A 27,808-nucleotide genomic window follows, 5' to 3' on the forward strand; every position below is an offset into this window, starting at 1 on the left:
AGTTATCCCACCCTCTCTCCTCTGACTTCCAACACGCCTCTCATCTTCCTACCCATCGTGCGCAGGTCTCCTTTCTTCTCCTTGGCTCTCTCTTCATCTGGCTCCACGGCCCCATCACACTGCATTTCTCCTACTTCCTGTTTCACCACACACTCCTCAAAGTTTCTAAATTCAAGTCATTCTAATTCTAAAAGGGAATTTAAAACAAAAAAATGGTAAACTAGGAAAACAGCAGAGGTAGGGGCATACTGTTAGACTCTTCCTCAGCCCTACATGTCTGAGAAAAATGATCTTGTTCTCTTCTCCAAGAGGAGGGCAGCACCAGCCACTCTGCACTCCTCACATTCCTCTGCCCTTTTGGAACCCCTCTCCCCACTGCAAGTCTAACTTCGTCAACTCATACACTTGGTAAACTTGGACATTTTTTCTCTCTCTCCTTTCGGGTGATGGAATGCTGTTGCCAACAGGGCTTTCAGGAACAATTCAGTAAGTGATAGTCTTAGAAGATTTCAGAAGAAGCTCTGGAAAGACATTATTGATTAGTCTCTGCCCTTGGTATTTCATTGCCTCTGAGAAGCTCAGAAAACAGAAGCAGTTGGCCCATAATCTGCTCTTCTGTGGGAGCAAGAGAGACAGCACAGGTATAGACTCTGAGCAAGTCACTTAAACCCTGTATTGTTGTTTCCCCATCTGTAAATAGGGCAAAAAAAAAAAAAAAAAAAAAAATCATCCTGACTTTGTAGCATTTGTTGTGAGGATTCAATGAGTTAATATTTATAAATCACTTAGAACAGTGCTTAGCATATAGTAAGCATGATATAAATAAGTAAATATAATGAAGCAAAAAAAAAATCATAATGTCCTTGTTTTGATCCATGTCTGAATAACTATATTCAGCTTCTGTCTCACACCTTAAAGGTCCAAATAAATCCAGGTGGCAGTTTGCAAGGACTGCACGATAACACATTCCATAATTTCACTCAAGGACTTTGACAATCTGGTCTTATTATGCCTCTTCTCACCTGTATTTTAGCCAGACTGATTATTTCCCATTCTAACTCATTCAGATTCCCTTCCCCTTCCCTCCCCTGTATCCACTTGCCCTTGCTGCCCTTACCTCATACTGGCTGTCAGCCTGTGTGGCCCAAGCATTACTGGACATCGATTTAAGGGCAAAGCCTTTTTCCTCTTCTAGATCGTAAGCTTCTGTGGGGGGACGAGGGCCACATTTCTGATGGTTGTGTATCCTTCTTCATGCCCTGTGCATAAATGGTACTCTATCAATGTGTTTTGATCAGCTCATTTGAGCTTTTGCAGGTTAGGAGATTGTTGGCCTAGAGCCAAGCGGCACCTCGTAGAATCTTGCCTCTAGGCCTCTTCGATGTGTTCTGTTGAAAGCCCAGGGTCTCCCTGCTTTGTGATAGGTGGATGGGAGCCCCCAGTACAGGCCAGGGCAGATGAAGCCACTGTGAAGTTCTGGGGGGGAGGGTGTGTGCAGGGGCAGAGGGGGGTTGGTCTTGTGCTGGGACTCCCAACTCGGGCTGAAACGAGGTGTGCCTGTAAGTGGAAGGCCGTAGGCATTGGCTTTGCACAATTACCAGGAACATTTTTAATTAGCACCTTGAGAAAGGGTTAAAAAGGGACAGTTATAATACACTTTTTTATTATACAAAGCGCTGCCTCTGAAAATGTTCTAGCTTTCCAGGCCTAGTGGGTAAAGGACTAAACACAGAGCTGGAAAAAAGTGCAGCTGCACCACTGAAGGGTGAACGGGGTGAAGCAAGATGGAGAGATTGGTGTGCCTCTTAGTGGTACACTCTCTAAATTGAGGTACACTCTCTAAAAAGTGCTGACATCCATACCCTGGGCAAGTTTTGGTGGGTGGATAAATAAAATTACATGGGAAAAACTGTTTTCCAAAGTAAATTCTCACATGTTAGAGATACAATTGGCAAAGACAGCAGAAGAATTAAAAAAAAAATACTGTGTGTTTTTTCCCCACTTGTGGGTAAAAAACTTGTTTGATGTTTGGAGATGTATGGTTTTAGTAGCCTTGACCAGTAGATGCGGCAACTGTGAGGATTTCAAAAGGGGAAGCAAGAATACAGAGAGGAAGACCATCTACTGTTTCTTGGGGCTTGTCTTCCCAGCAGCACTCTGCCCAGAAGCTGTCCCTCCTCCAAGGAGAGCCCAGGGACAAGACGAATAGGCCTTCCTCACCCAAAGACAGGAATACCCAGGGAGACCATGGGCTCTGGGAGCAGGAACAGATGGGAGGGTGAAATGTTCGCTGACTGTCACTTGCTAAGGGGCCGGCCAGCCAGTCAGCCTGTGGCAGCTGAGCCTCGCTGCCTGTGCAGCCGAGGGCAGGGTCCTTTAGGGGCCCAAAGATGTGGGCATTCGTTTCTTCATGTCTCCATTCTGCAGCAAACCTTTACTGAGTGCTTATTATGTGCCAGATCTTGGGCTGAGCCCCGACTTGTGACCTCAATGGGCCTTGAGTCAGAGGCCTTGGCCGTGAAGGGTGGCGTTCCGTAGAGAACTGGGAGGCCTGCCAGGGAGGAGGCACAGCGCAAACAAAAAGCCCTGGAGAAACCGAGCCCTGGAGCAGAGGAAGTGATGTACCAATGCTCTGCCTCCAGAGAGCGGAAGCGGGAGCAGGGACAGTCTTCTGAGAGTCTGAGCTTGACCTTGGACCGTGACATTCAGATACTAAGAGAACATGCAGGAGTTCAGAGACCCTGCTGACTGGGACGTGCCGTTGGGAGTCCTCAGAAGCTACAAAGCCCGGGGCGCCTGGTGGCTCAGTCGTTAAGTGTCTGCCTTCAGCTCAGGTCATGGTCCCAGGGTCCTAGGATCGAGTCCCGCATCGGGCTCCCTGCTCCACGGGAAGCCTCCTTCTCCCTCTCCCTCTGCCTGCCGCTCCCCCTGCTTGTACTCTCTCTCTCTCTGTCATATAAATAAATAAAATCTTTTTAAAAAGAAGCTACAAAGCCAGCTGGGAGCGGTAGGAAAAGAAGCTGAGAGAAGGGGCTAGCACAGGCACCTGCAGTCACCAGCGGCCATGAGAGTTTACTAACCTCCGAGGACCATAAATAAAACCACACCCATAGTCGTACACACCATCACTCATTTCATCAGTGCCCAACATATCAGCAAATTATATGTAGTTTACTTACGGTGCTATTTTAGTGGATCTCAAACAATCTCTTGTTTTATGTTCTTTTTTTTTTTTTTTAAAGCCTTTATTTATTTTTGAGAGAGAGAGAGAGAGCACGAGCATGGGGGAGGGAGAGGGACAAGCAGACTCCGCACTGAGTGCAGAGCCCAACACGGGGCTCGATCTCACAACCCTGAGATCATGACCTGAGCCGAGATCAAGAGTCGGTTGCTTAACCGACTGAGCCACCCAGGCGCCCTTGTTTTATGTTCTAAAGTCTACTCAGACAGTGTTAGGATGGACCATTTGAGCCCAGGTGAATTGAACAAACTATCTGCTCCCAATCTGCATATGTGGAGGGAATACTCTTGATGAAATTTCCAGGCCTCATCTTCTAGACTCTTTGTTCATCCCCTTTTACCGTGGGTATCACAAAGTCTTTATAGTAAATTGCAAAGCAGTTTGTCTTTCCCAATATATTATGTGCTTCTTCAGGGTAGGTCTCCTATCTTGGTCATCTCCAGCGCCTGGCACAGAGCCTGGCACATGGTGAGCCCCAGAATCAGGACTGTCCATTTTGGAACTGCGGGTCTCCCACATTCCTGAGCTGACGCCGGGCTCCCTTCTGCACTTCCCTGCTTTCAAGTGGCATCTTCTAATGATAGAAAAGACTCTTCATAACTTTTTTTCCTTGTATATCATATAAGTAATATACTTTAGATACAAACTTCTGTGTTTCATGGTATATGAACGTACTTTTTCCTCCCAGAGTGTGACTGTCTTTTTTATCAGTTACTTCGCATTTTCATTCCTACCAATAATTTTTTCAGGTTGTCAAATTTCCTTTTCCCTTGAAGTTTATGTCACCTTTCAGGCTACTTTAGACCCATCCACTCAGTGCTTTATCTCACTCGCGCTTATGCCCCGCCCCAGTTATTCCTCACCTGTGCGTACCATGTTATTAATGCAAATGAGGTGTTAAACCTGCCCCCTCGCCCAGCATTTCTGCCTTCCTCAGGTGAAACTGGTTCACACATCTCTGCCTGCCCCATAGCAGCTAGCATAATGCCTTACACTCCAGTAGATGCTCAAGGAACTTGTGCGCATAACGTCCCATTAGTGAGGTGAAATAGTTACTAGCTCATTAGGGAGCAATAGCAGATGTGAGCAGATGCTCAAGCATTTTGTGGGACTACCCAGATTCCTTTTTTTTTTTTTTTTTTTAGATTTTATCTGTTTACTTGAGAGAGAGAGAGTAAGCAAGCAACAGAGAGCGGGGGGGGGGGGCTGGAGCGGCAGAGGGGGAGGGAGAGGGAGAAGCAGACTCCCTACTCAGCAGGGAGCCCGATGCAGGGAGAGATCCCAGGACCTCAGGGTCATGACCTGAACCTAAAGGCAGATGCTTAACCTACTGAGCCACCCAGGTGCCCCGGGACTACCTGGATTCTAATTCTGGGCTCTTTGTGAAGGACTTTGATGACTTTGAACCATCCGCTAAACCTCCTTGTGTCTCAACTTCTTCTTCTTTACAATGAGGATAATAGTAGTACCTACATGAAAAAGATGCTGTGAGGCTAACCGAGTTAAGATAGGTGCAACACTTAGCACAGCACCTGAGCCCATAGGCACAGCTCTCATCACCATCACCATCACCACCACGAACCATAGGTATTCAGTATCAGAAGCTGGAGTCTGCAGAGAGGAAGTAAGTTCCTCTGGGCTGTAGTCTTGTGAAGTCTGGACTGGAATGCGCCTTCTCAGATTCCTCATGGAGTACCTTGTGCCCTGCCCGTTTTCGACACAGGGAATACGTCTGCTTCAGGACTGTGTAGAGCATCTTAACTAAGAGGTTTGTTTTGTTCTACTTTTTGTCCTTGACCTCTATTTATCTGTTGGTGTGTCAGATTCTCAAAGGGGGACATCCATGACCCCAAATCGGCTAAGTGCCACCGAGGGGGCCGTTGATGATATTTCTGTGAAGAAGAGGGAGAGGAACTGTGTACACGGTAGAAATGTACACCCAGGACACACAAGTGAGGCTCTCCACAGCCCTTACCATCCCACTGCCCCTTAGAAAGTAACACTGACACATCTCAGTGTTTTCACGGCCCCTACTAAGTGCCAGGCACTGAGCTAGGTCAGGGACCGGAACCATGTCTGAGACATGGTTCCTGCTGTGGAGGTGCTCGGGGCTTAGAGCAATTCCTTTTCATCTTTTATGAAACACTAGCTGAATAATTTTATTACTCATTAATAAGTAAGACTTATCTCCCCAGTTGTACTTACTGTGTGTTCGTACTGTCCTGGACACTCTCACAAACAGTGCTGTTTGCCCCACCACTACCTAATAGAAGGAAAGGGTGCCAGGTTATAAGGATGAGGTCGGGATTTTTGAAGACCGTGGGGAGGAAGCAGCAGGTTCGTGTCAATGTGATGAAAGCCAAGCAGTTCTTGTTCCAGTCCGCTCTGTATCTGTGTCTAGATCATTAGTAGAGGACTGAAGGCAGTTTTCGTCATAAACCTCCTTATGCCTAGGCTTGGCCTGCATTCAACTCTAATAAAAATAACAGTAAATGTTAGGACTAGAAATAAAAGGAGGCATAGGTTACTTACTAGAACTTTTTCTACAACTTTTTCTTCAGCTGAGTACATTACATATTGTATCAGCCAGGATCCCATCAGGAAAAGATGGCACTTTTATTAGGATTATTCAGAAAACCTGAATAATAAAAGGAGTCCTTGTAATGGAGTGGACCGGGGTGCAGGGAGACCACAGGGCCTGTGCAGTATTCTGGTGCTAATCATCATTGGCTCCATTAGTACCCTTAGACTGAAAGAGCAAGAGGATTTTGGAAACAGGAGACAGGGAGGACTAATGGGCAGGATCTGAGACCTTTCATTAAGAGGCGTGGGCAACCCACAGCCCAAGGCCGTTGTACCCCCTCCAGTCCCCTGCTGGCGCCTCCCAGTGGCCAAACCCAGGGAAGAGTCCTGTTGATGTGGTCCACCCAGGTCAGGTTCCAAAGCAGACAGCAGGGTGGAGAAGGATGGAGAGTAAATCTGGAGTAACCCTCAGGAATATACCTGGAAAACATGTTTTCATGCTTGATTTTAGAGGTGAGGATGTGTATTTCAATTTTATCTGTTTTGGCAAGCTAAATTTTTAATAGGTTATGAAGTATTTCTACCATAGTTACTTCATCATCATCTGATGATCTCAGTTATTTTTCTCAGTGTCTTATTAGTTTAGCCCATTTGGGGAGAAATGGTTGGGAGAATTATGTATAAATTAGCTTGTTTTCTTCCAGAGTGCACAGAGAATAAAAATACTATTCTTCAGAGATTCTTCTTTTTACAAAGAGAGTTGCTTCATTTTCCCTCCTCTTTTCCTCTACACTGCTTTCTCCTACTGTGCTTAGGCCAAGAGTATATTACATTTGGAGACTTCTAGCATGGTGCTTCCCAAACCTTTCTCAGCCAAAAACTCCTTTGGGAACCCAACTAAACTTCCTGGTTCCCTTTTGCTTTTAATACCAAGGCCTGTGTTACCCAACAAGGCTATTTTTATTACTTACAAATATTTTTTATAATTAACTTAAGACTCAACAAGGAACCAAAGGTAAACAGACTGTAATTATTTCAAGTTCTAACCACTATGAGTAGATAGTAATCTTTAAAAAAGTATTATTGAACACAGTATAAGGTAGTCAAGTTAAATATCGACTCATAATTGCAAAGGAATATCTGTGACTACAAAGAGGCCAAATACACTGGAATTTAAAAGTTTATCACTGTGCCATAGGAAACACGATTATGGTCCATTTCAGCACAGTGTCTGGAAGTCACAGTGTAGACTCTTAGAGTTATTCACCAATGTTCATTCATCTTATATTGACAGTCCAGCATAAAACCCCTTAAATCACTTTCACAAGGTAGGTGATTTCCTAGAACAGCTATCCTACCTCTGCTCAGTGCCACAAAGAAGTGCCCCACTTCTCTATGAAACCCTTTGGCCCCTCCTACTTTTCATATACCTCCTATACCTTTATCCAGCTGTATATCTGTGGTCATCCTATTTTACTGAGCTGCCCTAAAGCGACCACAAAATTCTGATCAGAACTTCACTGAATTGGGGATCAAAGAAATACTAAGGGAATTCTCATTATAGGCTTTAAGTATATGCTTTTTCTTAGATCCATGGGAGAGATTTCTCTAATTCTTGGGTTGCACTTTCTGAAATTATACAGAAAGAACTGTACCTTCTCAGCCCTTTTCCCTTCACCCTGTACCACCATCGCAACCCAGTAAGCATTTTCTTCTGTGCATTGCGAGGCAATGCCACTGTTGTCCTTAAGTGTCTGAGGTCTTGTGCTGGTGATGGGCTAGGCCCCTAGCCAGTGGATTCATTTGTTCAGCCTTTGCTGACCCCATACTGTGTGTCACAGGCCAGGCCACTGTGAACTCCCTGAAAGGCATGAGGGGACACTGAAGGCCTAGCAGTAGATGAGTGCTGTGCTCTCCCCTGACAAGCTTTGCTTCCTCTTTCTTTTGGAAACAACACCTCAGTTTTCCCATCCGGATCTTCATCTGCGTGGTTCATATGAGGCTGATGCCACCCTCTAGCTCTAGAGGTTGACTCTGAACCTGGATCAGACCAAGCAGAGTTTCAGTGATTGGTTTAGGAATAAATATGTGAATCAAGCTAAGGATATGAGAATCTACCACAAGAGTTTGGCCGGAACTACCAGGAAAGAGGGGCCCCCTTTGTCTGCTAGGGTCACTAAACTTATAGAATGTAAGCCCATAGCCAGCACGGAGGGGAAGCCTGCTTAAGATCATCCACACTCTGGGGGCGCCTGGGTGGCTCAGTCGTTAAGCGTCTGCCTTCGGCTCAGGTCATGATCCCGGGATCCTGGGTTCGAGCCCTGCATCGGGCTCCCTGCTCAGCTGGGGGCCTACTTCTCCCTCTCCCACTCCTCCTGCTTATGTTCCCTCTCTTGCTGTATCTCTCTGTCAAATAAATAAATAAATCTTTAAAAAAAAAAAAAAAGATCATCCACACTCTGAAAGCAGAGCTGAACTGTGGAGGAAGAGATTCCATCATCACTTGAGCACTTGGGTCCACCCACCTTGGAAATGTGACCCATTAACAGGCCCTACCTTTTGTTTTGCCCATTATGACAACTTGAGTTGGCACTCTGTCACTTATAACCTGGACTCTTGAGTAAAATATCCACACATCTGAGAATTCAACCCTTTCTGGAACCTGCAGCCCCATAGAGGCCACAAGCTACTAAAAGACAGTATGGTCAGCTTGAGCGGCAAGTCCCAGAGAACTACAGAGTATTTTTCCTTGTCTTTGGTTCTAGAAAGCAGGATGACACACATACGGAATTCGGGGATTCCAGGAGGAGACTTGGGACTGATAACAAGGTGTATCACCAGCTGCATGTGACATCTGTGATTAAATGTTAAAGCCCCGTGAGTTCTGGGTTTTACCTTAAGGGGGGGAAAAGCGTTCTAAATGATTTAGGAGTTTTCACATTTAAACAAGTTAATGTTAAAAATATTTTTTGATAACATAGTTAAAGATGTCAGAGAATCAAGTGTGTGTGTGTGTGTGTGTGTGCATTTTTCAAGCACACTTTAAAATCTAACATGATGGTAGACTATGTTAACAGGAGCCTGGCATGAAAAACTGAGTCACCATATTCAGCATTAATGAAATATTATTAGCAAAGCTCTCATTCAGCCAGTATGCCCAGCTTGGGCTTGTGCATTTTGAGAGGATGTGGAAAGCAATTGAAATGATTAAAAGCATGGAAAATCAGATCTCTGAAGAACGATGAAAGTGGGCTATATAACCTAAAGAAAAGAAGATTGAAGGGAGAAAATAAATGGTACTTAAGTATAGGATGAGTTCTTATAAAGAAAAAGGTGGCAGAGACTGTCCTCCTTCACTGAGTATATTAAGAAATAAACGGCCTTAGACATTTCATTTGTACAGAAGAAGGATTTTTTCCAAGCACATAGGATCCTTGTACTGGGTGAAGGTCGGACTAGATGACCTTTAAGATTCCTCTTCACTAAGATTCTGATTACTACACTGTAGATTTGCTTTTCAAAGGACTTTTGAAACCACTGCTGCGTATCTTAAACTGTAAGATGAACAAACGCTGGCTGGTTTGGTTTAGGTGCGGTTCTGTCCAGAAGTTACTTCCAACACCCATAATGTGCCTGTAAAGAAGCAAGTACTGTGTACGGACAAACAGTATCAGAAAAACAAAAAACATAGTGGCGAAGGAAGGATAAAACCTAGGATTTCTATTTTCTACTCCTTCATTTGCCGCTGTGGGCAGAACATCATAATTCGTTTCTGCACTAACTATATAAATGACACAAATAATGTGATAGTTTAGCATTGGTGTCAGTAGTGTGGGAGGGTAGAATTAAGTGTATGGGTTCCACTGATTCAGGAGCATTTAATGTTGACACCGGGGAAGTCTGTGGCTTATTGCCTACTCCAACTTGACCAGACTCATTTGAGATCCAGAGACTTCAAACCAAGACTCAGGAAAATGGATTTCATCTAGGGAAACAATTCTAGATTTATACATGGAAAAGCTATTCTAAAGGACAATAGTTTTGGCATTATTACTGCTTTGATGGATCGAGACCTATTTAAAAGTTAAGGTTAAAAAAAAAAAAATTCAAGGCCACAGGTTGCTCCACTTTCTTCTCTACTACTTGGGCCATTATCTCAAGTTCTACCCAGTGATGACACAGGATGCTTTGTACAAGCACGAGCTCCTCTGGCTGTAGTTTTCATGCGCCCACATATCTACTAATTAGCTCCACGACTGGGTTCTGCAATTTCCTTGGCCACATTGCTTAGATGCTGCTGTTTCCATATATTACACACCAGCAGTCATTTTCTTCATGGAGCCCACATGGTCACTTAAAAGTAATTCATCTAGGAAGCTTTCCAACCTTTAAGTGAATCTGCTAATAAGCAGGGGTTGACTGACTTCTCAATCACTTATTCTAAATAAATTCAAGTGATAATTTCTAGATCTGTAGTTTCAAGTTACAGGGGAGTAACTGGAGAGAGAGAGGAATAGCAGGTCTGCAAACCAGTTGTCGAACGTGTTGGGGGAAGAGTTTGCTGAACATGGTGGTTTTGATACAAAGGGACCGGGCAACCCACCCCAACTCACGTCCCCATTGAATTATGCAGGAAAAATCAACTGAGAAACACAACCAAACAAGCAAACAAATCAAACACCTCTAAACAATAAGAATCTAACCTCCAAAAAGGGTGCATGTTATATGTTTACTTTTTAAAAACTGATTTAGAAACAAGAAGCTAGTTTCTATGTTTATTTCCACACTTGCCCCCTGACCTCTGTCTCGTTGAAAGATTCAGGGTATCAGATTCTCTCCCATAATTTCCTTTCAACAGAACTTACTGTATTACCCACCCATCCCCCAAACGTAAATGGCTAGAACAGCTGCTCTTTCACTCCTGGTGTACAGCCACACGGACACAAAGGAGATACACACACACATATATATAATATACATCTCTGCATATATAAACACACACTTTGGTCATTTATTTTTTTAGCAGAATAAAGGTCATTAATCAAAATATAATTCATTTTAACAGTCAGAGCTTGACACGAGATCATTATTTCAAGAAAACCCAGAGAGACTAAGCTCCCTTTCATAGTATTGTTTTCTTTCTAAACCTCTGTAGGGTGCATGGCTCTTCTCCACTGAGAAAGTTAGGGATGGTGCCATGGAGCAGCCTCGTGGCCTACATGTTAAAAGACCCAAGTTCTTTTGGGGAAAAAGTTCATGCCACATACTCGCTCACCTCACAAAAAGAGAAGATTTTACATCTGTTGTATTCTCACCTCTAGGCTGTCTGTAGTTAGCTCCAGGGCAAAGAAAACAAAAATGATTTCCTCCCATTTCTCAGGAGAAAAAACTCAGGTACACAGAAATACAGCTAAATACCTCCCTCCTATTCCACTGCAGTTCGTTTCATCTGCTCTACATTTTCAATTCATCTCATCTATGTGAAACCTTTCTTTAAAAGCTCAAGAGATCTCCATCCCGTGAGAGATAATGGCAAGGCTGGCATATATTTCTCCCTCCTAATGAGTAGGGCATAGAGGTAGAGCACAGCAGAGTGACCAGAGCAATGGCTGGGCAAATGAAAAAGACCCCAAGAGCCCTGTCCACAACCTGCCCACCCAGTGAGTAACCAGTTAGTTAGCTGTTTTCCTGACGAGAATGACCTCACTCTTTCTGCTGTTGAATGTTGGTTCTGTTAGAAGCCTGCCAGCCAATCGGGTAGCCTCTTGACCCAACTGGGGCCAACCAGGGGCTCCCAAGCTAGTCTCTCTCTCACCCTCTAGTCTTAGGAAATTAGGCATATTCATATTCTATGAATAAATAAGAAAATGATGACCCAATAGAAAATTGGGCAAAGGCTATAAACTGGTAGATTTTAGAAGAAGAAACTTGAGTCTTTGACATTACGAGTCATTAAGTTAATAATAATACACAATGAGATACCACTCTTATCCATCAATTTGGCCAAAAGAAACAAATACCCTACCAAAACCAAAACCAAAACCAGAACCAAATGAAAACTCCTAAATGTCGATGAGCATGTGAGGAAACAAGAACTCATATTGCTAATGAAAGAGTAAACTGGTACAGTCACTTCGAATAATCTGGTAGCATCTAGTTAGACAGGAAAATGCACACACACTGCAATCCTATAAATAGAGTTCTAGATGTGTGCCTGAGAGGTACTCTGTGCTTCACAAGTAAGATTATGTACGCAAACCGCCATATTTGTATTCATAAAAAAAAAGACTAGGAGGATGAATACCGAATTCTTAATAATGGTTGTCACCAGGAGAAGGAAATGCAATGGCGGTACTTTGACTTGATATATTTTTTAATGTACAAGACAAAGGATTTTTTTTTTTAAAGATTTTATTTATTTATTTGAGAGAGAGAGAATGAGAGACAGAGAGCATGAGAAGGAGGAAGGTCAGAGGGAGAAGCAGGCTCCTCGCTGAGCAGGGAGCCCGATGCAGGACTCGATCCCGGGACTCCAGGATCATGACCTGAGCCGAAGGCAGTCGCTTAACCGACTGAGCCACCCAGGAACTGAATTTTTTTTTTTTAAAGATTTTATTTATTTATTTGAGAGAGAGAATGAGATAGAGAGAGAGAGAGCATGAGAAGGGGGAGGGTCAGAGGGAGAAGCAGACTCCTCGCCGAGCAGGGAGCCCGATGCGGGACTCGATCCCGGGACTCCAGGATCATGACCTGAGCCGAAGGCAGTCGCTTAACCAACTGAGCCACCCAGGCGCCCAAGACAAAGGATTTTTTAAAGACCGAAGAAAATGTAGAAACAGGGTTTGTTACTGTTTTCTCTGTGTCTTCTGTATTTAAAATGTTTTCAGAATTAAAAAAGATCATCCTCCATGCATCTGACTGTGCAGTCAGCACACTGTAGTCCTGCGGCCATTTTGTGACTTGCATCTTTCCAGGCCGCCAGGCACAGGGGCTTTCCTTTCTGCCACCTACAGGTTTCACCACGACTAATTTACCTGCCTGCAGGTGCTGATAAACTCAGGGAGGGTGGTGCCAATAAGACCCGACAATGCGGGGAATTGTAGAGAGGCCTGGAATCTTTCCCTTTTTCCTAGTGTTTCAGAGAGTTGGAAAATTGCCTCAAATTTATTTATTTATTTAATTATGTAATTATTTTATTTAAATGAGGAAACTGTGGTCTGGAGAGGCTTGTTCAAATTCTGCTAACTAGAGTAGGTACCAGAATCTGTGACTCTTGATTTTCCAGTAACAAAATCACTGACGTGTGGGAATGAATGGAAATTCTGCTGGGGCTTCACTGGGGACAACCAGGCCCCCCGCCACAGGTTTGTCTTGTGGAAATAGCCCTGAGGCCAGCCATGCTTGAAGAGATGAGCGAAGTGAGAAGTCTGTGTGGTCATGGCATTCACGGAAGTAGTGTAACAGAGAGGTGAGGAGCTTTGTCAGAAGTCACGCTTTCCTGGGCGAGTATCCTGGCTCTTCCACTTGCAGCTCTTTCACCCTAGTGGCTATTTAACCTCTCTGTGCCAGTGTAAAAGTGGAAATAATAAGATCACCTATTTCGGTGGCTGTAATGAAAGCGAAAGAGTTAAAGATGCACTGGGTGAGAATGGTGTGTGGTATAGATTCTCAACAAATGCTGGCTCTTCTTATTACATCATTCATAGAACAAACTATTGAGGAAACGGGATCTTTAATTATGGTTCTGCCCTCTTTTGCCATAAACCACATACCTATCTCTCAAAGCTGTCATTAGTATCGTCCTTCATATTTGACTCGGGGGAGTCTCAGTTTTGCAGTTAAGAAAGCAGGATTTTAAAAATTAAGATATTTATTTGCCCAGAACAATGTTGTAAATGTGAGATGCTGGTTATATTGTCTTTTCATTATATTTCGTCCAACACTTATTTTTTCCCTTTTGGTACATGTGGGGCCACACATGGGACCACTGAGCAACGACACTGACCATAGTAGACAGCTCTCCCTGCTGGGGGTCTTACTTTCTAATACCCACATTGTTACATGATGCTCTCCAATCAATTACCAGCAAGTTCTTGAAATTTTTCAAGAAGGAAATACCCCCAAACTCCTGTAGTCATTTTGACAGAAAGGCCTTGAACCTTAACATAAGATGATGACAAAGTTCCACTTGCTGCCAAATTTGTACCTGTTGAATGGAGGAGATTTGTAAATCATAAATTCGATTCTCTTTTCCTGTATGAGTTTATTGAAACTTCTGCTGTTGTATATGATCCTGATGTGACTTCCAGACATCAACCCATTCCCTGGTAGAGAATTCATTCCCAGGCTTTGCAAGAGAGGTAACTATATCTTTTTTTGTTGTTGTTACCAGTGCCTCCTTCCCCAATAATGCAGTTCTAAAAGATGGATTTCTACAGAGTAGGATATTACAAATTTCCTTTTCATGGTTGTGGAAAAGATTTTTTTACAAATATTACAGTAAACTTTCTCATCTACCCTAGAAAAGATCCACTCTCTAAACCTGAGATAAATTCCTTTGTCAAAGTAATAAGAGGGTGATTTCACTTGCAGTCTTACTTACTAATTTATTCCATAATTTGGGCGTTAATCTTGCTGTCAGACGAATATAATCAACTTTTGGACTCAATTTCTTCCTGTTCGGGGAAGAATTTCTATAGCAAATTCCCACTTAATTGCCTCTTTTGTACACACCCACATCTTATTTTCATTTGTGCCTAGCCTAGCTCATTGCAACCTATAATTGTCCAGCTCAGTGAAGTTTGTTTTGTTTTGTTTTTTTTAAGATTTGATGCTTCCAGGTACCAAAATGATTTAGATTTAAAGTTGCAGGGGATAGTTTGTTGATATGTAAATCAAACCTGCAATACTTTGAAGCCTTCTTCATGACAGATGACTGAAATTGACCACAGTTTGATCAGCGTGGAAGTAAATGCTAATATTAGTCATTTACGGTATTCGGCTTTGTGGAAGTGGTGTGCACTCTTCCATCCTATGCTTATTTTTTCCCTTTTGCCATTGTTATCTTGGTCCAAAATGTTCTTTTTCCTTTGATGCCTAGCTTTTGGCCGCTATTCCATGGTTGTCATTCCATGAGATCTCAGGTTGAATTTTTTAAGAATTTAACCTGTCCAGGCTCTGTCCCAGACCTGCTGAGTCAGAATCCCTGGAGGCAGGACATGGGTTATTTGTGCTTTTGAAAACCTTTTTGGGAGGCATTCTGATGCTCAACCACAATTGAGAACCACTATATTATTGCCTAGGTTAGAAATCTTTTGTTTGTGAATAATTGAAACCCACTCAAATTGTCATAACAAAAAAGAGAAATTTACCAGAAGAAAGCAGGAGAATTTTGTAAAACCCAAGAGCATCAGATCCATCTGAGCTTCATAAGAGACCCAAGCCTGGAAATGGAGAAGGACCCAGGCAGCTAGTCCTCACTCCCCCACATATATCCCTCTGTCTGCCTAGCTCCCTTCAGAACCTTGTGGACTTAAGGCTCTACTTCTCTCCATATATCGGCTTCCTTCTTTTTCTCTTTCTCTACTGACCACTTTTCACTGCTTAGTGAGCACTCAGGCAAACATGGTACCTTCTCAGTACCCAAGTTTATGGATCCTCAGTTCAGTGGACCAGTCCAGGCTGACTAGCATCTCTCAATCTAAATTTCTGCAAGAAGATCTGATTGGCCTAGCATACGTGATGTGCCTGCCCTTACACCAATCAGATAGCATTCTTCAAACATGGCTGCCAAGGGCCCCCATGTGTGAGCGAGTTCAGACTAGAGGCTGTTAAGATGTCTCATAGTATTTCTCTATATTTTCAGTATTCTTATTCTCCATCCTACCCTGGCATCTATGCCAAATAACTTTATTTCTGATTTCAGCCTCATTGCCAAAATTTTTACATTTAAGGAAAGTGAGAAGCAACAATGTCCATATATTAGGATGATTTAACCTTACAGATGCCACTAAGCCAAACACTGAATATACGGTCCTCTGTGTTTAGTTCTCCCTCTTATAAATATGCATCAGTTTGAATGTTGAGAAAATTAGAGCCTTGGCAAATCTGCTTCTCCCAAGTAGTAAAAGTTGAAAAGTAGTTGAGTACGATAGCGGTATAATCGCATAGTCATATTCTATGATGCATATAATTTTTTTAAAAAAGATATTTGCAAGTGATATATCTTTTTTTTTAAGATTCTATTTATTTACTTGACAGCGAGAGAGGGAACACAAGCAGGGGGAGTGGGAGAGGGAGAAGCAGGGCATAGAATTTTAATCACCAAAATAAAGAATGTTTAAAGGAATTGAGGTGGTTTATCACAGACAATGCTGAGATGTGACTTTATAATGATCTTTTATAGGAAAGTCTTCTGCCTTACCTTTGTCTACAAAAGGGTTAAAAAAAAGAGGAAATGCTTTAGGATTGGCACAAGGCTAGTATTCGATAGTATTTTACCAATATGTTTACTTAGAAGTATTTATTAGAAATAACTTCCAGGTGTTTTGAAACATTGGAATGAGTTACCAAGGAAAGTAGAAAAGCTTTCATTCTTTCCTCTCTTTATCATCTTGCCACCATCTTACATTATCTGGGATGGCCAAAGACATCCATGATACTTGACTCTCTAAGAGATCAGAATTTGGTAGGAAATAAAATACAAAAGTGATAGGTAACACCACCACCTTTGGTGTTCAGAGATAGCTACGTGTTCTAACTTGTCCTTTTCATTTTTATAGGGCAAGAAGAGGAAAATAGGGTTCACTGTCTTTATTTTACTGCTGTGTAAACAGAGGGTCAGTCATTCCTGCTATTTAAAATTCTAATTTTGCTGGTATTTTCACCTTCAGAGAAGGTGAAAAACAACAATTTCCACTTATGGATGATGTCTTAACCTTGCAGATGCCCCTAAGATGGATTGGGCAGAGAGAATATTAAGATAAAGCACACTGTTTATGACTAAGTTAGAATTGAAAATGAATTTTGTCTCTTTAAAAGGGCAGCAAGAACTAAGGTGACTATATTTTAGTAAACTGTAATAAAAAAAGGTACAATGGATTAAAATAAATCATAGAAACATATATTAGTAAAGGTTGAGCTATAAGTATGATATAATTGGAAAAATAAAAACTAAAAGTGATAGTTGATAAATGATATCATATTAGAGTAGCTTCATCATAAAATGGCACTATCATTTATAGAATTAATTGTCAATTCCTAGGACATATCTTAAAGCATTAAAGCAGTAAGCATCTTCATAAAGTTTTGTGGAAGTCTCAACTTGAATATTTTAGGTCCAAGATACAATAGAAGCAATCTGTAAGTAATCCAAGTAATTTGTAAGCTTATGATAAGTATTGTATTGATAAGTATTGTATTATCTAGGGTCTTCGGTGCAGGTAACCAGTCCAATGGAATTTCTTGATTAAGGTAATTGAGAAGTCTAGGGGGTGGATCTAACTGGGTTTCCAACAGTGTATCATTGTTTCTAGTGCTGTTTCTATCTCTCTGCTCTGCTTTCCTCCTGTTAGTTTTAATCTTAGCAGGTTCTGCCACATGGTGACAAAGTGGCTTCCCTAGTCCTCATCACTTAGGATCTCAAAAGGCATGGGGTCCTTTTTCTTTCTGCCTTTAAGTCAGTACCCCTAAAGAATCCATCTGACCCACTGGATTACTTGCATACCCCTGTGGCAGAAAGATAGGGGCCCCAAAGGTGGGGCTGGGACAGTTCTCCAAAGGAAAGGAAGCCTTTTGTTACCAGAAAAGGGGGATGGGGTGTTGAGTAGGCAGAAAGAACAGCTGTCCACCCATACATTACACAACTGCATGTCAGACACTTTCACATCCTTGGCAAAAAAAAAAAAAAAAAGGAAAAGAAAAGCCTTCAGGAACGAAAATGAAATGACAGCTTCCAATATTGTATGTAGTGAAAGAAAAAATTCAAGGTGCTTTTTAATATTCTCTCATCCCTGGAGTTACAACTAATTGTGACTTCCTCCTTGCTTCCAAATATTTTGCTTGCTTGCCTCTTTTCTCTGTCCCTTGGTTATCTTCCTTCTACAGATCTAGCTTCCTGAAATAGGGTGTGAACATTTGAAGACAGAACTTTGTCTTTCTTTATCTTCAGTGCCTCATCCGGTGCCTGGGACACAGAAGCCACTTGATGCTTACTGAAACATATGCGCTGCTTACGTTAGGAAAAGAATAATTTTTAAAAGTTTACTAGGCAAGGGCTTTAGGGAAAGGCCTTAATCTCCATGAGGAAGGGTTTTCCCTAAGCAGCTCTTGGCTTCTCTGCTTCCTCATCACTCCTTCTCAAGGGAAGTGGAATGGTTCATTTGACTGGTGAGTCTGGAATAAGGAAGGAACTTAAGGAAGGTATGGTGCTCCACCAGCCACAGAGGCATTGGGGCCACTCCCTAATTTAGTTCGGGGGGAGCCCACTCTTGCGTGCTCCCAAGCCGTATCTTCTACTTCCTCTGTTTCTTTTGATGGGTTCAGAATTCAGGTGGGAAAGGTGTATAACTTAATGGTCCCCTCAATCCTCACAAAAAATGTTTAGAAAGATCCTGTATTTGTCTTTGAATATGTGTAGAGAATGGATCTAAAAACTAAATATCTTGGCTTTTTATGTGTTCTTTATTTATATCCTATCTTTTTCCAAAACAGATTTAAGATGGCTTCATCTTCACCATGGTAATCTAATCCATGACATTCAAAAGCCGCAAGGACAGAAAAAGAATTTTCTGAGACACCCTGAAGCACAACTTCATTTGATATGGTTTCCTAGCCTAGATTATAATCAGAAAGTCACTGATGCCTTTTGTTGTTTTTCAGCAAAAAAAGATCTTATTCCTCCTCCTCTACCCCTTCTCATGATGAATAGCTTCACCAGTTACCCCGTCACCAAACCCCAATCCTAGGAATCAATGTAGATTTCCTTTCCTCTCTGCTGTCCCTTCCCCCCAACATCTATTCCATGATCAAAATTTCTCTCCTCAGTACCTCACATATCCAGCCATACATCCAGTGTCTAAGTTCATACCTTGAATTTTCTCTCACCTGGACTGGTCCAGCACCCCCCCCCCCCCGCCCCGCCATTCTGTAGTTCTTATTCCCTCTTCTGTACTGTGGCCAAAGTGTTCTTTCCAATGCAACAGCGTGATTGTGTTACTGTTGTATTTGAAATCCCTCAGGGTCTTTTTACTGCCTCTAGGATTAAGTCCAAACTCCTTAGCATACATACAGGGACCTCAAGGGTCTGGCAGCTGCGAGTTCTCCAGCCATATCTCCTTGAATGTTTTCTCTCTCGGCCTCATTTCTCCATTACCCACCTCCTCCCCCAAACACACACACTAGAGTCATTGTGAAGTACTCAGAGTACCTCTTAGGGGCTAGGCTATTTCACATTTTGGGGTTGCATTGCTGCTCTTCTGCCTATAATTTGTGCCTTCTAGCCTCCCCCAAAACTGACTCAGCTGTCAAGACTCAACCAGAGTGCCCCTCCTCTCTGAAGCCTTTTTTGACAACTCACCTTTAGGAAGAAGCAAGCGGTCTCTTCTTTGTGTGCACTTCTGTGCCTTGTTGTTCTCAACACATTTCTTTTTTCTTTCTTTCTTTCTTTCTTTCTTTCTTTCTTTCTTTCTTTCTTTCTTTCTTTCTTTCTTTCTTTCTTTCTTCCTTTCTTCCTTTCTTCCTTTCTTCCTTTCTTCCTTTCTTCCTTTCTTCCTTTCTTCCTTCCTTCCTTCCTTCCTTCCTTCCTTCCTTCCTTCCTTCCTTCCTTCCTTCCTTTCTTTCTTTCTTTCTTTCTTTCTTTTTTTTATGAATTGTTTGCAACACTGTTTGCCTCCAGTAGACGGAAAGGTCCTGGGCACCAAGCCCAAGTCCTGCTCCTTCCATTGTCTCTGACACATAACATGGTACCTGACACTCAAGGACCATCCCAGAGATGTTTGTTGACTAAATGTGTGTTTATACATGTGAATGAACAGCAGCGTAGGCATTTTTGTTAGCAGTATTCCTCTACTTCCTACAACTTTGAGGATGTAGAATTAGCTACTCCCACAGAATGGGCGGGCGCTCAGTGTTGCAAAGATTTGGCCTTAAGAAGCAGGCTTGGGAACAGGAGCAGGCTCTGCTTTACAGTAATTTCCACTACTGATGTTAGCAGCCTCTGTTCCTTGCAGGGTTGAGAGGACTGTTGGTCACTCTGGGCCTCTATCTTATAAACATGCACACGGTAGGATTGCATGGGAGCCCAAGTAGAGGATATCTGTATGCATTGAGAGTGGACTTTGAAGCTTTAGAGATCCTCTTCTTTCTGGAGTAGTTTAACTACTCATCTCCCCAGAGCAGAGATGAAATAAAAGAACTTGCTCAGTATCCCACCCAGGCTGCGAAAACCAACAGGGCAAGAGAGAAGTTAAGAAGCGAGGACTGCTGGCAGAGTCAGCCAGTATTTACTAGGTGGCCCTAGCCTGGCCTGTGCTGTAGAAGGGCACTGACGAGTTAAGCAAGAAGGACAGTCCGAAGAGTTTACAGTCCAAAGTGATTAACATCACTAAAACGAGTAGACCTTATGTGTTGGGTTCTGATGATAAATGTAGGCTACTTTTATTTTTTGATTATATAAAAATAGAAGATACTCTGCAAAGCACAATTTCCTTACAGTTTATAGCGGCTAAAAAATGAAGAGTCCAGGGTATGCTCATGGTCTAAATCAGAGAGTGCAGGTTGGTTCCCACTGGGTCAGAGTCATATGACATTTTAAAATTCAGGAAATTTTTAATAAAAATTCAGATTTCTTGCTTGTGGTTTCTGCCCAGCTCTTAAATCTATTTGACTTTGTGATCTCAGGCCTAAATGATTCACACATGACTTAGTGGTTGCGGGAAGACTGTACAAAGGCTTTCAACTTTGGATAAGTGGATTCTCATATAAACACAGAGAATATCTAACTTACTTGCGAGTTCCTAGGCATAATGCATAGGTTTATTTAAAAACAAACCAAAAAAATTGAAGATTCACATTGCCTTTGTTTCATAGTTTAGATCCGGGACCCACGAACATTTTCTGTAAAGGGCCAGATAATAAATATTTTCAGTTTTGCATCGCAGGTCATATGGTGTTTGTTGTAGCTACGCTGCCCCTGTAGTGTGAAAACCGCCGTAGACAGTACATGAACAAAGGAGTGTGGCTGTGTTCCAATAAAACTTTATGGGGCGCCTGGGTGGCTCAGTTGCTTAAGCGACTGCCTTCGGCTCAGGTCATGATCCTGGAGTCCCGGGATCGAGTCCCGCATCGGGCTCCCTGCTCGGCGAGGAGTCTGCTTCTCCCTCTGACCCTCCTCCCTCTCATGCTCTCTGTCTCTCATTCTCTCTCTCGCAAATAAATAAATAAAAATCTAAAAAAAAACAAAACAAAACTTTATGAACACTGAAATTTGAATTTCATATAATTTTCATGTCACAAATTTTTTTTTTTGCCTTTTCTCCCCATTATTTAAAAATGCAAAAACTTCTTACCTCATGGGCCATTCAAAGAACAGGAGGCTGACTTCATCTGGCCTGTAGGTCAAATGGACATTAGATGATTGTCATTGTCAAGTCTTGGTCTTAGGCTTTTTAGACTGGACTAGCCCCAAAGGAACAAGCTAGGGTGTTCTGCCCTTTGTGTAGTGCAAGGGAATTCTCCTTTCCTCACTTTTTCATATTCAGAGGGGGCTGGATCGATGTCCTGCTTGAACATGGAAGTGCCAGGTTGCTCACCTTGCATTTCCCAAAGCGTCAGAGGCCAGTCTATATTTCAGACAGCCCAGGTGATGAGTGAGCCTTGTGTTTTCCATGAGGAACTCTATCCCTAAGCATCTATATCCCAGCCATACTTGTGCAGGGAAAAGGCTAAAATCTATTAATATCCTAGCTAGAAAGAAAACTATAAAATTACACATATATGCAAGCTTGTGTGTATTCTGCAGTTCAAAGTGTAGTCAGCAAAAAAAGCATGCATGCTATTGCACTGGGAGGAAATCGGTGTCTTTGAAATCAAATACCCTCCCGTTGGCATATCCAGGCTTGAAACCCTGCTGCAGCTTTTAGCTTCCACCACATGTTTACATTGGAAATCTCTCTGTGCGCATATAGAGTTTGTTCTCTTATGAAATCATGTCTCTAGGGAAGGATAATTTAAAGCCATTTCCGTTTGTTATGTCTGAGCTGAACTAGACTATTAGGGCTTGTTAACGCTGGATAAACTTGAGCCCTATAACTGCCTTCATCTGCAGATTATAGAATCTGTCCAACAAATTGCATTCTGATGTTTTCAGATGAAGGCTAAGCAAGCAAGGGCCTTTTAATTTATATTCTATCACCATGGTTGTCTTAGGAATCACAGTTTTGACTTTCATGCCTACTTGGTAGAGCATAGATGATATAACTCTTGAATGGGCCAAATCCAGAAGTAACTGAGACACTAAACGACATCTGCATGCTGCTATAGCAGAGCAAGCAACGGCTGGCCATCAGGAAACTGCTGGCTAAGCACCTTTCTTCAGAGTATCTCCCTTCCCCCAGCTTCAGCATAAATCAGGGTTAGGTCCACTGAAATAGCGTGTGTGGTCTGCATTTAGAAATTTCATTTGAAAATTATATTGTGGCAACCATGAGACAGATGGATAAAGTAAAACAAGTTTTCTTTAGGCTCATGTTAAGTAAATAGAATTATGTGAGGATAGACAGTTTCCCTGGTGGAGTGAAGGGGAGGTGATGGTTGCCCCAGGGTAGCTAACTCCCTCCACCTCCCTTCATCAAACCCACTAAACACACATACCCTAATGCTGACATTTAAGTATTTGGCTTATTATGATCCTCCATTTTAGATAGTGGGATATTAGAAGATAGAAATCGCATCTGTTTGGCTTCTTTTTTAAAAAAAAATCTAGCAGACGGGCTCCTGGGTGGCTCAGTCAGTCAAACGTCCAACTCTTGATCTCAGCTCAGGTCTTGATTTCAGGGTTGTGAGTTCAAGACCCACACTGGGCTCCATGCTGGATATGAAGCCTAGTTAAAAAAATATATATATATATATTTTTTCTAACTCTAGCAGAGCTGCCAGCATAGCTTCCATCAAGTCTTGAGTAGGATGGTACTGGGCAGTAGGGTGACGATGGACTATGGCATCTCCTAACTCTAGAATAAAGAAATCTTCTTGTTGTGGCTCCAACCTTATTAATGGTGCCTTAGCTGAATTCAGCTCTTTTCAGTAAGCCTGTTGAAGTCCAGAGGTTGATTGTGGGGGGGTAGGGTGGGATGGGAGAGAGAGACAAATGAAATGTGGACCTTCTCAAAAGGTGACCGTGTATATGAATCACCCTAATCAAGCCCAGATTCAAAGAATGCCAGAAATGAAGGGCAGATACAGAATGGAGACATTGAAACTGGGCTTTGGGTGGGAATGAGGGATTTGACTAGCAGGAGGAAGGAGAATCTGTTAGACTGAGAGAACAGCATAAACAAAATTCCAAAAGTAGGAAAGTTCAGAATGTGGAGGGAGCATGGGAATATACCCTCCCCCTGCCTTCTTCCTTCCCTCTTTTCTTTATTCAATAATTATTTAATGAACACCTGTGGTAAACCACACAGACACGGCCACTGTCCACACAAAGCTTACAGTCTAAAGGAGGAGACAGCCATGAATCAAAGAAGCCCAAAGTAAATGACAGATTACAGCTGTGATCCTTACCTCAAAGGTGAGTGTGCTTTGGCTAAGAGAGAGCATTACAGGAGAATTTTACATACTTCCCAGGACTTTGCTGGGGAGATGTCCTGTGGCTAGAGGGGTAAGTAGGTGTGGGTTAGGGGACAGCATTGCATGAAAACAGGTCAGAGTGCACACTGCCCATATGAGACACTCTGAAAGTGAGGATATGTGCCATCTTAGGTGCAGCTGTCTGGAGAGTTAGGAAGCACACCAGGATAGGGAATTGGTCCTCATTCTATGAGTAAAGGGAAACCATTGACTTGTTTCAAGCAAATAGTGGGTTGAAGTGTGAGATTTGCTTTTTGGAAAGGTCGCTCTGGCTGCAGAAAAAAGAATTAGAGGCATGGGGTTGGGGGGACACCCAGGAAGTCCCAGTGGGAAGCAGATGAGATTTTCCAGATGGCATATTCGGGTTGTTTGCCCTGGGGTAATGGTGGCGGCGAGGAAGTGAAAGGAATGAATTCAAGGGCTGAATATGAGCTTGGTCTTGGACTTTGTTGAGTTTGAGGTGCCTTTAAGACACTGAGAAGATATACCAGGAAGATATAGGGGTCTGGGCTGGAGATACACATTTCAGAGTCATCTCCCTGTAGATGGGATTCAAACCCTGAGTGTGGATGAATAAATGTTAGTTGAATGAATGAGCGATAGAATGAGTCAGGGGATGAGATTGGGTGAAGAGAGAACATAGAATAAGAAGAGGGCCTAGGGTGCCTGGGTGGCTCAGTCGTTAAGCGTCTGCCTTCGGCTCAGGTCATGATCCCAGGGTCCTGGGATCGAGTCCCACATCGGGCTCCTTGCTCAGCGGAGAGTCCGGTTCTCCCTCTCCCTCTGCCCCTGCTTATGTCCCCTCTCTCACTGTGTCTCTCTCTGTCGAATAAATAAATAAAATCTTTAAAAAAAAAAAAAAGAAGAAGAAGAAGAAGAGGGCCTAAACAGCTATGTGATGCTGTATTTCTGTAACTATTCATTATCACTTGGGAGGATGCCAAAGCAAATTATTTGTCCTGTGGCTATTCCTCATGCCTCATATGGACACGTTCTAAAAGCTAACAAGTACCTGGGAAATGACCAGGCCACTCCCTTGCCCACATGGAGATACCTCTCCTAAAACCTTCCAACGAAGATGGTTGTTTGGAGTGTAGAACACTCCTTTCCAAAGAAGTACCTAGGTTCCTAGGCTGATGCCACCAGAGACTCCAACTGATCCTAATTGACCAGGGCCCTTTCTAAGGGGCATTAAGTTCAAAAGGACATTGGATTACCAGAACAGCTTTCCCTCACTGCTGCCTTGGGAATGGGCCTGGGGACTCCTCTCCACTCTCTTCCCATCCCCCTCACCAGGCACTGAGAGACAGGACTGCCTACCTTGTTGTGATTGGGAGGGGCTTACTGGTTTCGGAGGGGGGTGGTCTTCAGGGGTTTCTGGGACCCCTAGCAGTGCAAGCTCTCTGAGGCTCTTCTAGGTCTGCACCTGAACCCATTCACTCCTTTTTATCCTTTCTGAGGACCCCAAGGATTGGCCTGCCTGTGACCTTTGCTTTTACTGTCAGCAGGTAGGAATCTGATGGTGCTATTTCTTTCCCCATGCTTAGCCTACAAAGTATTGTCATAAAAACTTTTCTCATCTTTCTAGTTCCTAAAGCAAGCACACAACTCTGGATGTTTCTAAGGTTTTTAATTACTAGCAATGTCAGAAAGTGGGTTGAGAACAAAACAACTCCATCTGGCCTCTTCCCTAACCTCTCCTTATTTTGTGTTGTTTTCCTGAGATCTAGGATGAACACATATCCCAATTTCTGAGGCCTGTTCTGGTTTATGCCTAATGTCTTTGGCATAATTGCCAGTAGCACCTCCTTTACCTCTAAAAAATATAGGGGATAAATTATGGTCACCCTATTTAAGCCCATAGAGAAAGATAAAGTGATGAATTGATGGTAGTGGTAGGTTCACAAAAGATTGAGATCACCATAGTCTAGTGAGATCATATGAACCTGAGTAGCTTCCTTGGCACTTGGGCAAGATGAGATCAAAGACCAGGGTTGAGAAAGGTGGGTTTCCAGGCAACCATGGGGTCAACAGCAGAGAGGATAAAAATTTGGAAGCAGAGGTGGAGCCAGGTTATAACAGAACAGAGAGCGGGGTGTTGAGGGGCATGGGCCTTGGCCACTGTTGTCTGGTTGTTGGAGCAGGAGGAACAGAGCACAGAACTGTCAACATTTCACTTAAAATTTTTCTGAAAAGCTGCCACTTTGGGGGAATGGTTCAGGAAGACTTTCCCTGTGTCCACATAGCTATGTTTCTAATAATAGGTTTCTGGGAAGCTCAGGCCACCCAACTGGTGTAACCATGTGGGGTAACCCAAGCCCACGGGTCTCTAAGGGATGTACTTCAATCACGTGTACACAATATAAGAACCACCTGTGAAGTTAAACAAAAAACAAGTATGTGATCCTTTCTCATCACCACTTCCATGACACAAAAAACTGTTTACAAGTGTTGACTATAATGGTAATGTTTTCTTGACAAAGAGATGACTTGGAAAGTAGTGAAGAACTTAGAAAAAGGAGCCATAGTCACTACTGTTTGTGGTACAGTAGATGTAGTGTGCCTATTATAAGAACTTTTGCATATTCTAATAATGATTTTAACTGGGCCCTTGGAAGTTTAAAAGCCTCCAAACCTTCTGCTGTCTGGTGGGGAAGGTAAGTCAGGCCAACCCTTGGGAACTTGCAGGCTAGCCTCTGGAATCACCTATGATTTGTGTGAGAAAAAGACAACTCAATGGTGAACTCAAGACTGAATTTTGAATTCAGAGTCCCATTTCAGGTTCTGAGGTCTGAAATGCCTTTGTGTAAGCCTTTTGGTCTCCGAGTGACTCAGTTTCCCTTTCTGTAAAAGGAGAAGATAATCCCAGTATGAGAGTAGTATCTGAGTACCTTTCAGCATTTAGGAAAAATTCCAGTGAAGGCTGTGAACTCTCTGGCTGCAGGGGGGACCGTGATGTACAGGGAAGAGGACTCTGTCTCATCACTGGAGGGGTGCAGGCTGCCGCCAAGGGGATCCCACTCAGGAATAGTAGAGCCGGCATTCCTGTTTTGGTGATCCTCGTTCAAATATGTTTTTACATCCCACTTCTTCTTTTGCCTGGTGTTTGGAGACACAATTTTTTGTTTGTTTGTTTAACTCTTTGTATTGTGTAAAGAAAACATTAATACCAATCCTACTGAGTAATATCCCCAGAGTCAGCTGAATGTTCATATAAAGAACGACATTGTTAGAGTGGCTACATATGACAGTCCATTAAATAGCTCTGCATTTCCCAATTGTTGGTTACTGAGGGTTTTTTCTATTTTTTACTATCATAAAAAACATTGTAATGACTATCCTTTTACATACAGATTTCCAAACTTGTCTATCTCCTTAAGATACATTCCTGCAATGATATTGATGGGCATGTTTCTGTTTTTATATGTACCGCCAGCTACCTGTCAGGAAGGTATCAGTTTGCATACCTACACTGGGGGGTTACATTTGTTTTCAGTCTTTGTGAACCTCTTATATGAAAATGATATCTGGGCGCCTGGGTGGCTCAGTTGGTTAAGCGACTGCCTTCGGCTCAGGTCACGATCCTGGAGTCCCGGGATCGAGTCCCGCATTGGGCTCCCTGCTCGGCAGGGAGTCTGCTTCTCCCTCTGACCCTCCTCCCTCTCATGCTCTCTGTCTCTCATTCTCTCTGTCTCAAATAAATAAATAAAATCTTTAAAAAAAAAAAAAAGAAAGAAAATGATATCTTATAGTTGATTACATTTGCTTTCCTTTGATTGCTAGAGAGATTGAGCATCTTTTGTATGTTTATTGCTGTTTGTATTTTTCCTATTGTGACTTACTTGCTTAGTGCCATCTGAAAACTCTGGGAGTGTTCTGGTCTGGTTGGTCCATGGAATGCAGGGCCCGGACTATAAATTATTTGTCAGGTAGATTGCAAGATATGAAAGCCTATAGTAAAGAAAAAAATTAAAACCATTAGAAAGATATTTTAAGAATATTCTATGACTTACTATACCGTGACATTTGAGTATCCTAAACAAAAGAAGACATTCACAACGCTAATTGGAGACGCCGATTCTAGAATTCTAGAGAAGGTGTCCCTGGGCTGTGCCCCTCTGCTGCGGTCCTAGCAAGCAGTGCCCAAATTCTTGGAAACCTCTGCAGAGGAGCTGCCAGTCAGGAGTACCCCACCTG

General features: G+C 42.7%; 1 protein-coding gene and 1 long non-coding RNA gene across 8 annotated transcripts in view; one reads left to right on the forward strand and one right to left on the reverse strand.

The window, feature by feature from the left end:
• Positions 1 to 27,808, forward strand: part of RAD51B (RAD51 paralog B) — a 562,202-nt gene that overhangs the window by 435,356 nt on the left and 99,038 nt on the right. The window contains exon 9 of one of the 7 annotated variants that reach the window (XM_064571229.1): positions 8,530 to 8,662. The exons of the other annotated variants lie outside the window; for them this stretch is intronic. Within the exon in view, the coding sequence (XP_064427299.1) occupies positions 8,530 to 8,615 (86 nt within the window). The 3' untranslated portion in view covers positions 8,616 to 8,662. Of the gene's footprint in view, positions 1 to 8,529; positions 8,663 to 27,808 lie in introns of those variants that run through there. 7 annotated transcript variants of the gene reach the window in all.
• Positions 21,306 to 27,563, reverse strand: LOC129045680 (uncharacterized). Its single transcript, XR_008505741.2, has 3 exons — positions 27,454 to 27,563; positions 26,503 to 26,710; positions 21,306 to 21,372 (listed from the first exon to the last, which is right to left on the reverse strand). It is a non-coding gene; the product is annotated as an uncharacterized LOC129045680 (long non-coding RNA).

Source organism: Mirounga angustirostris, unplaced genomic scaffold (assembly GCF_029215605.1).
Source record: "Mirounga angustirostris isolate CCGP_5_RB_7025 unplaced genomic scaffold, mMirAng1.0.hap1 SCAF_9, whole genome shotgun sequence".
Lineage (NCBI taxonomy): Eukaryota > Metazoa > Chordata > Mammalia > Carnivora > Phocidae > Mirounga > Mirounga angustirostris.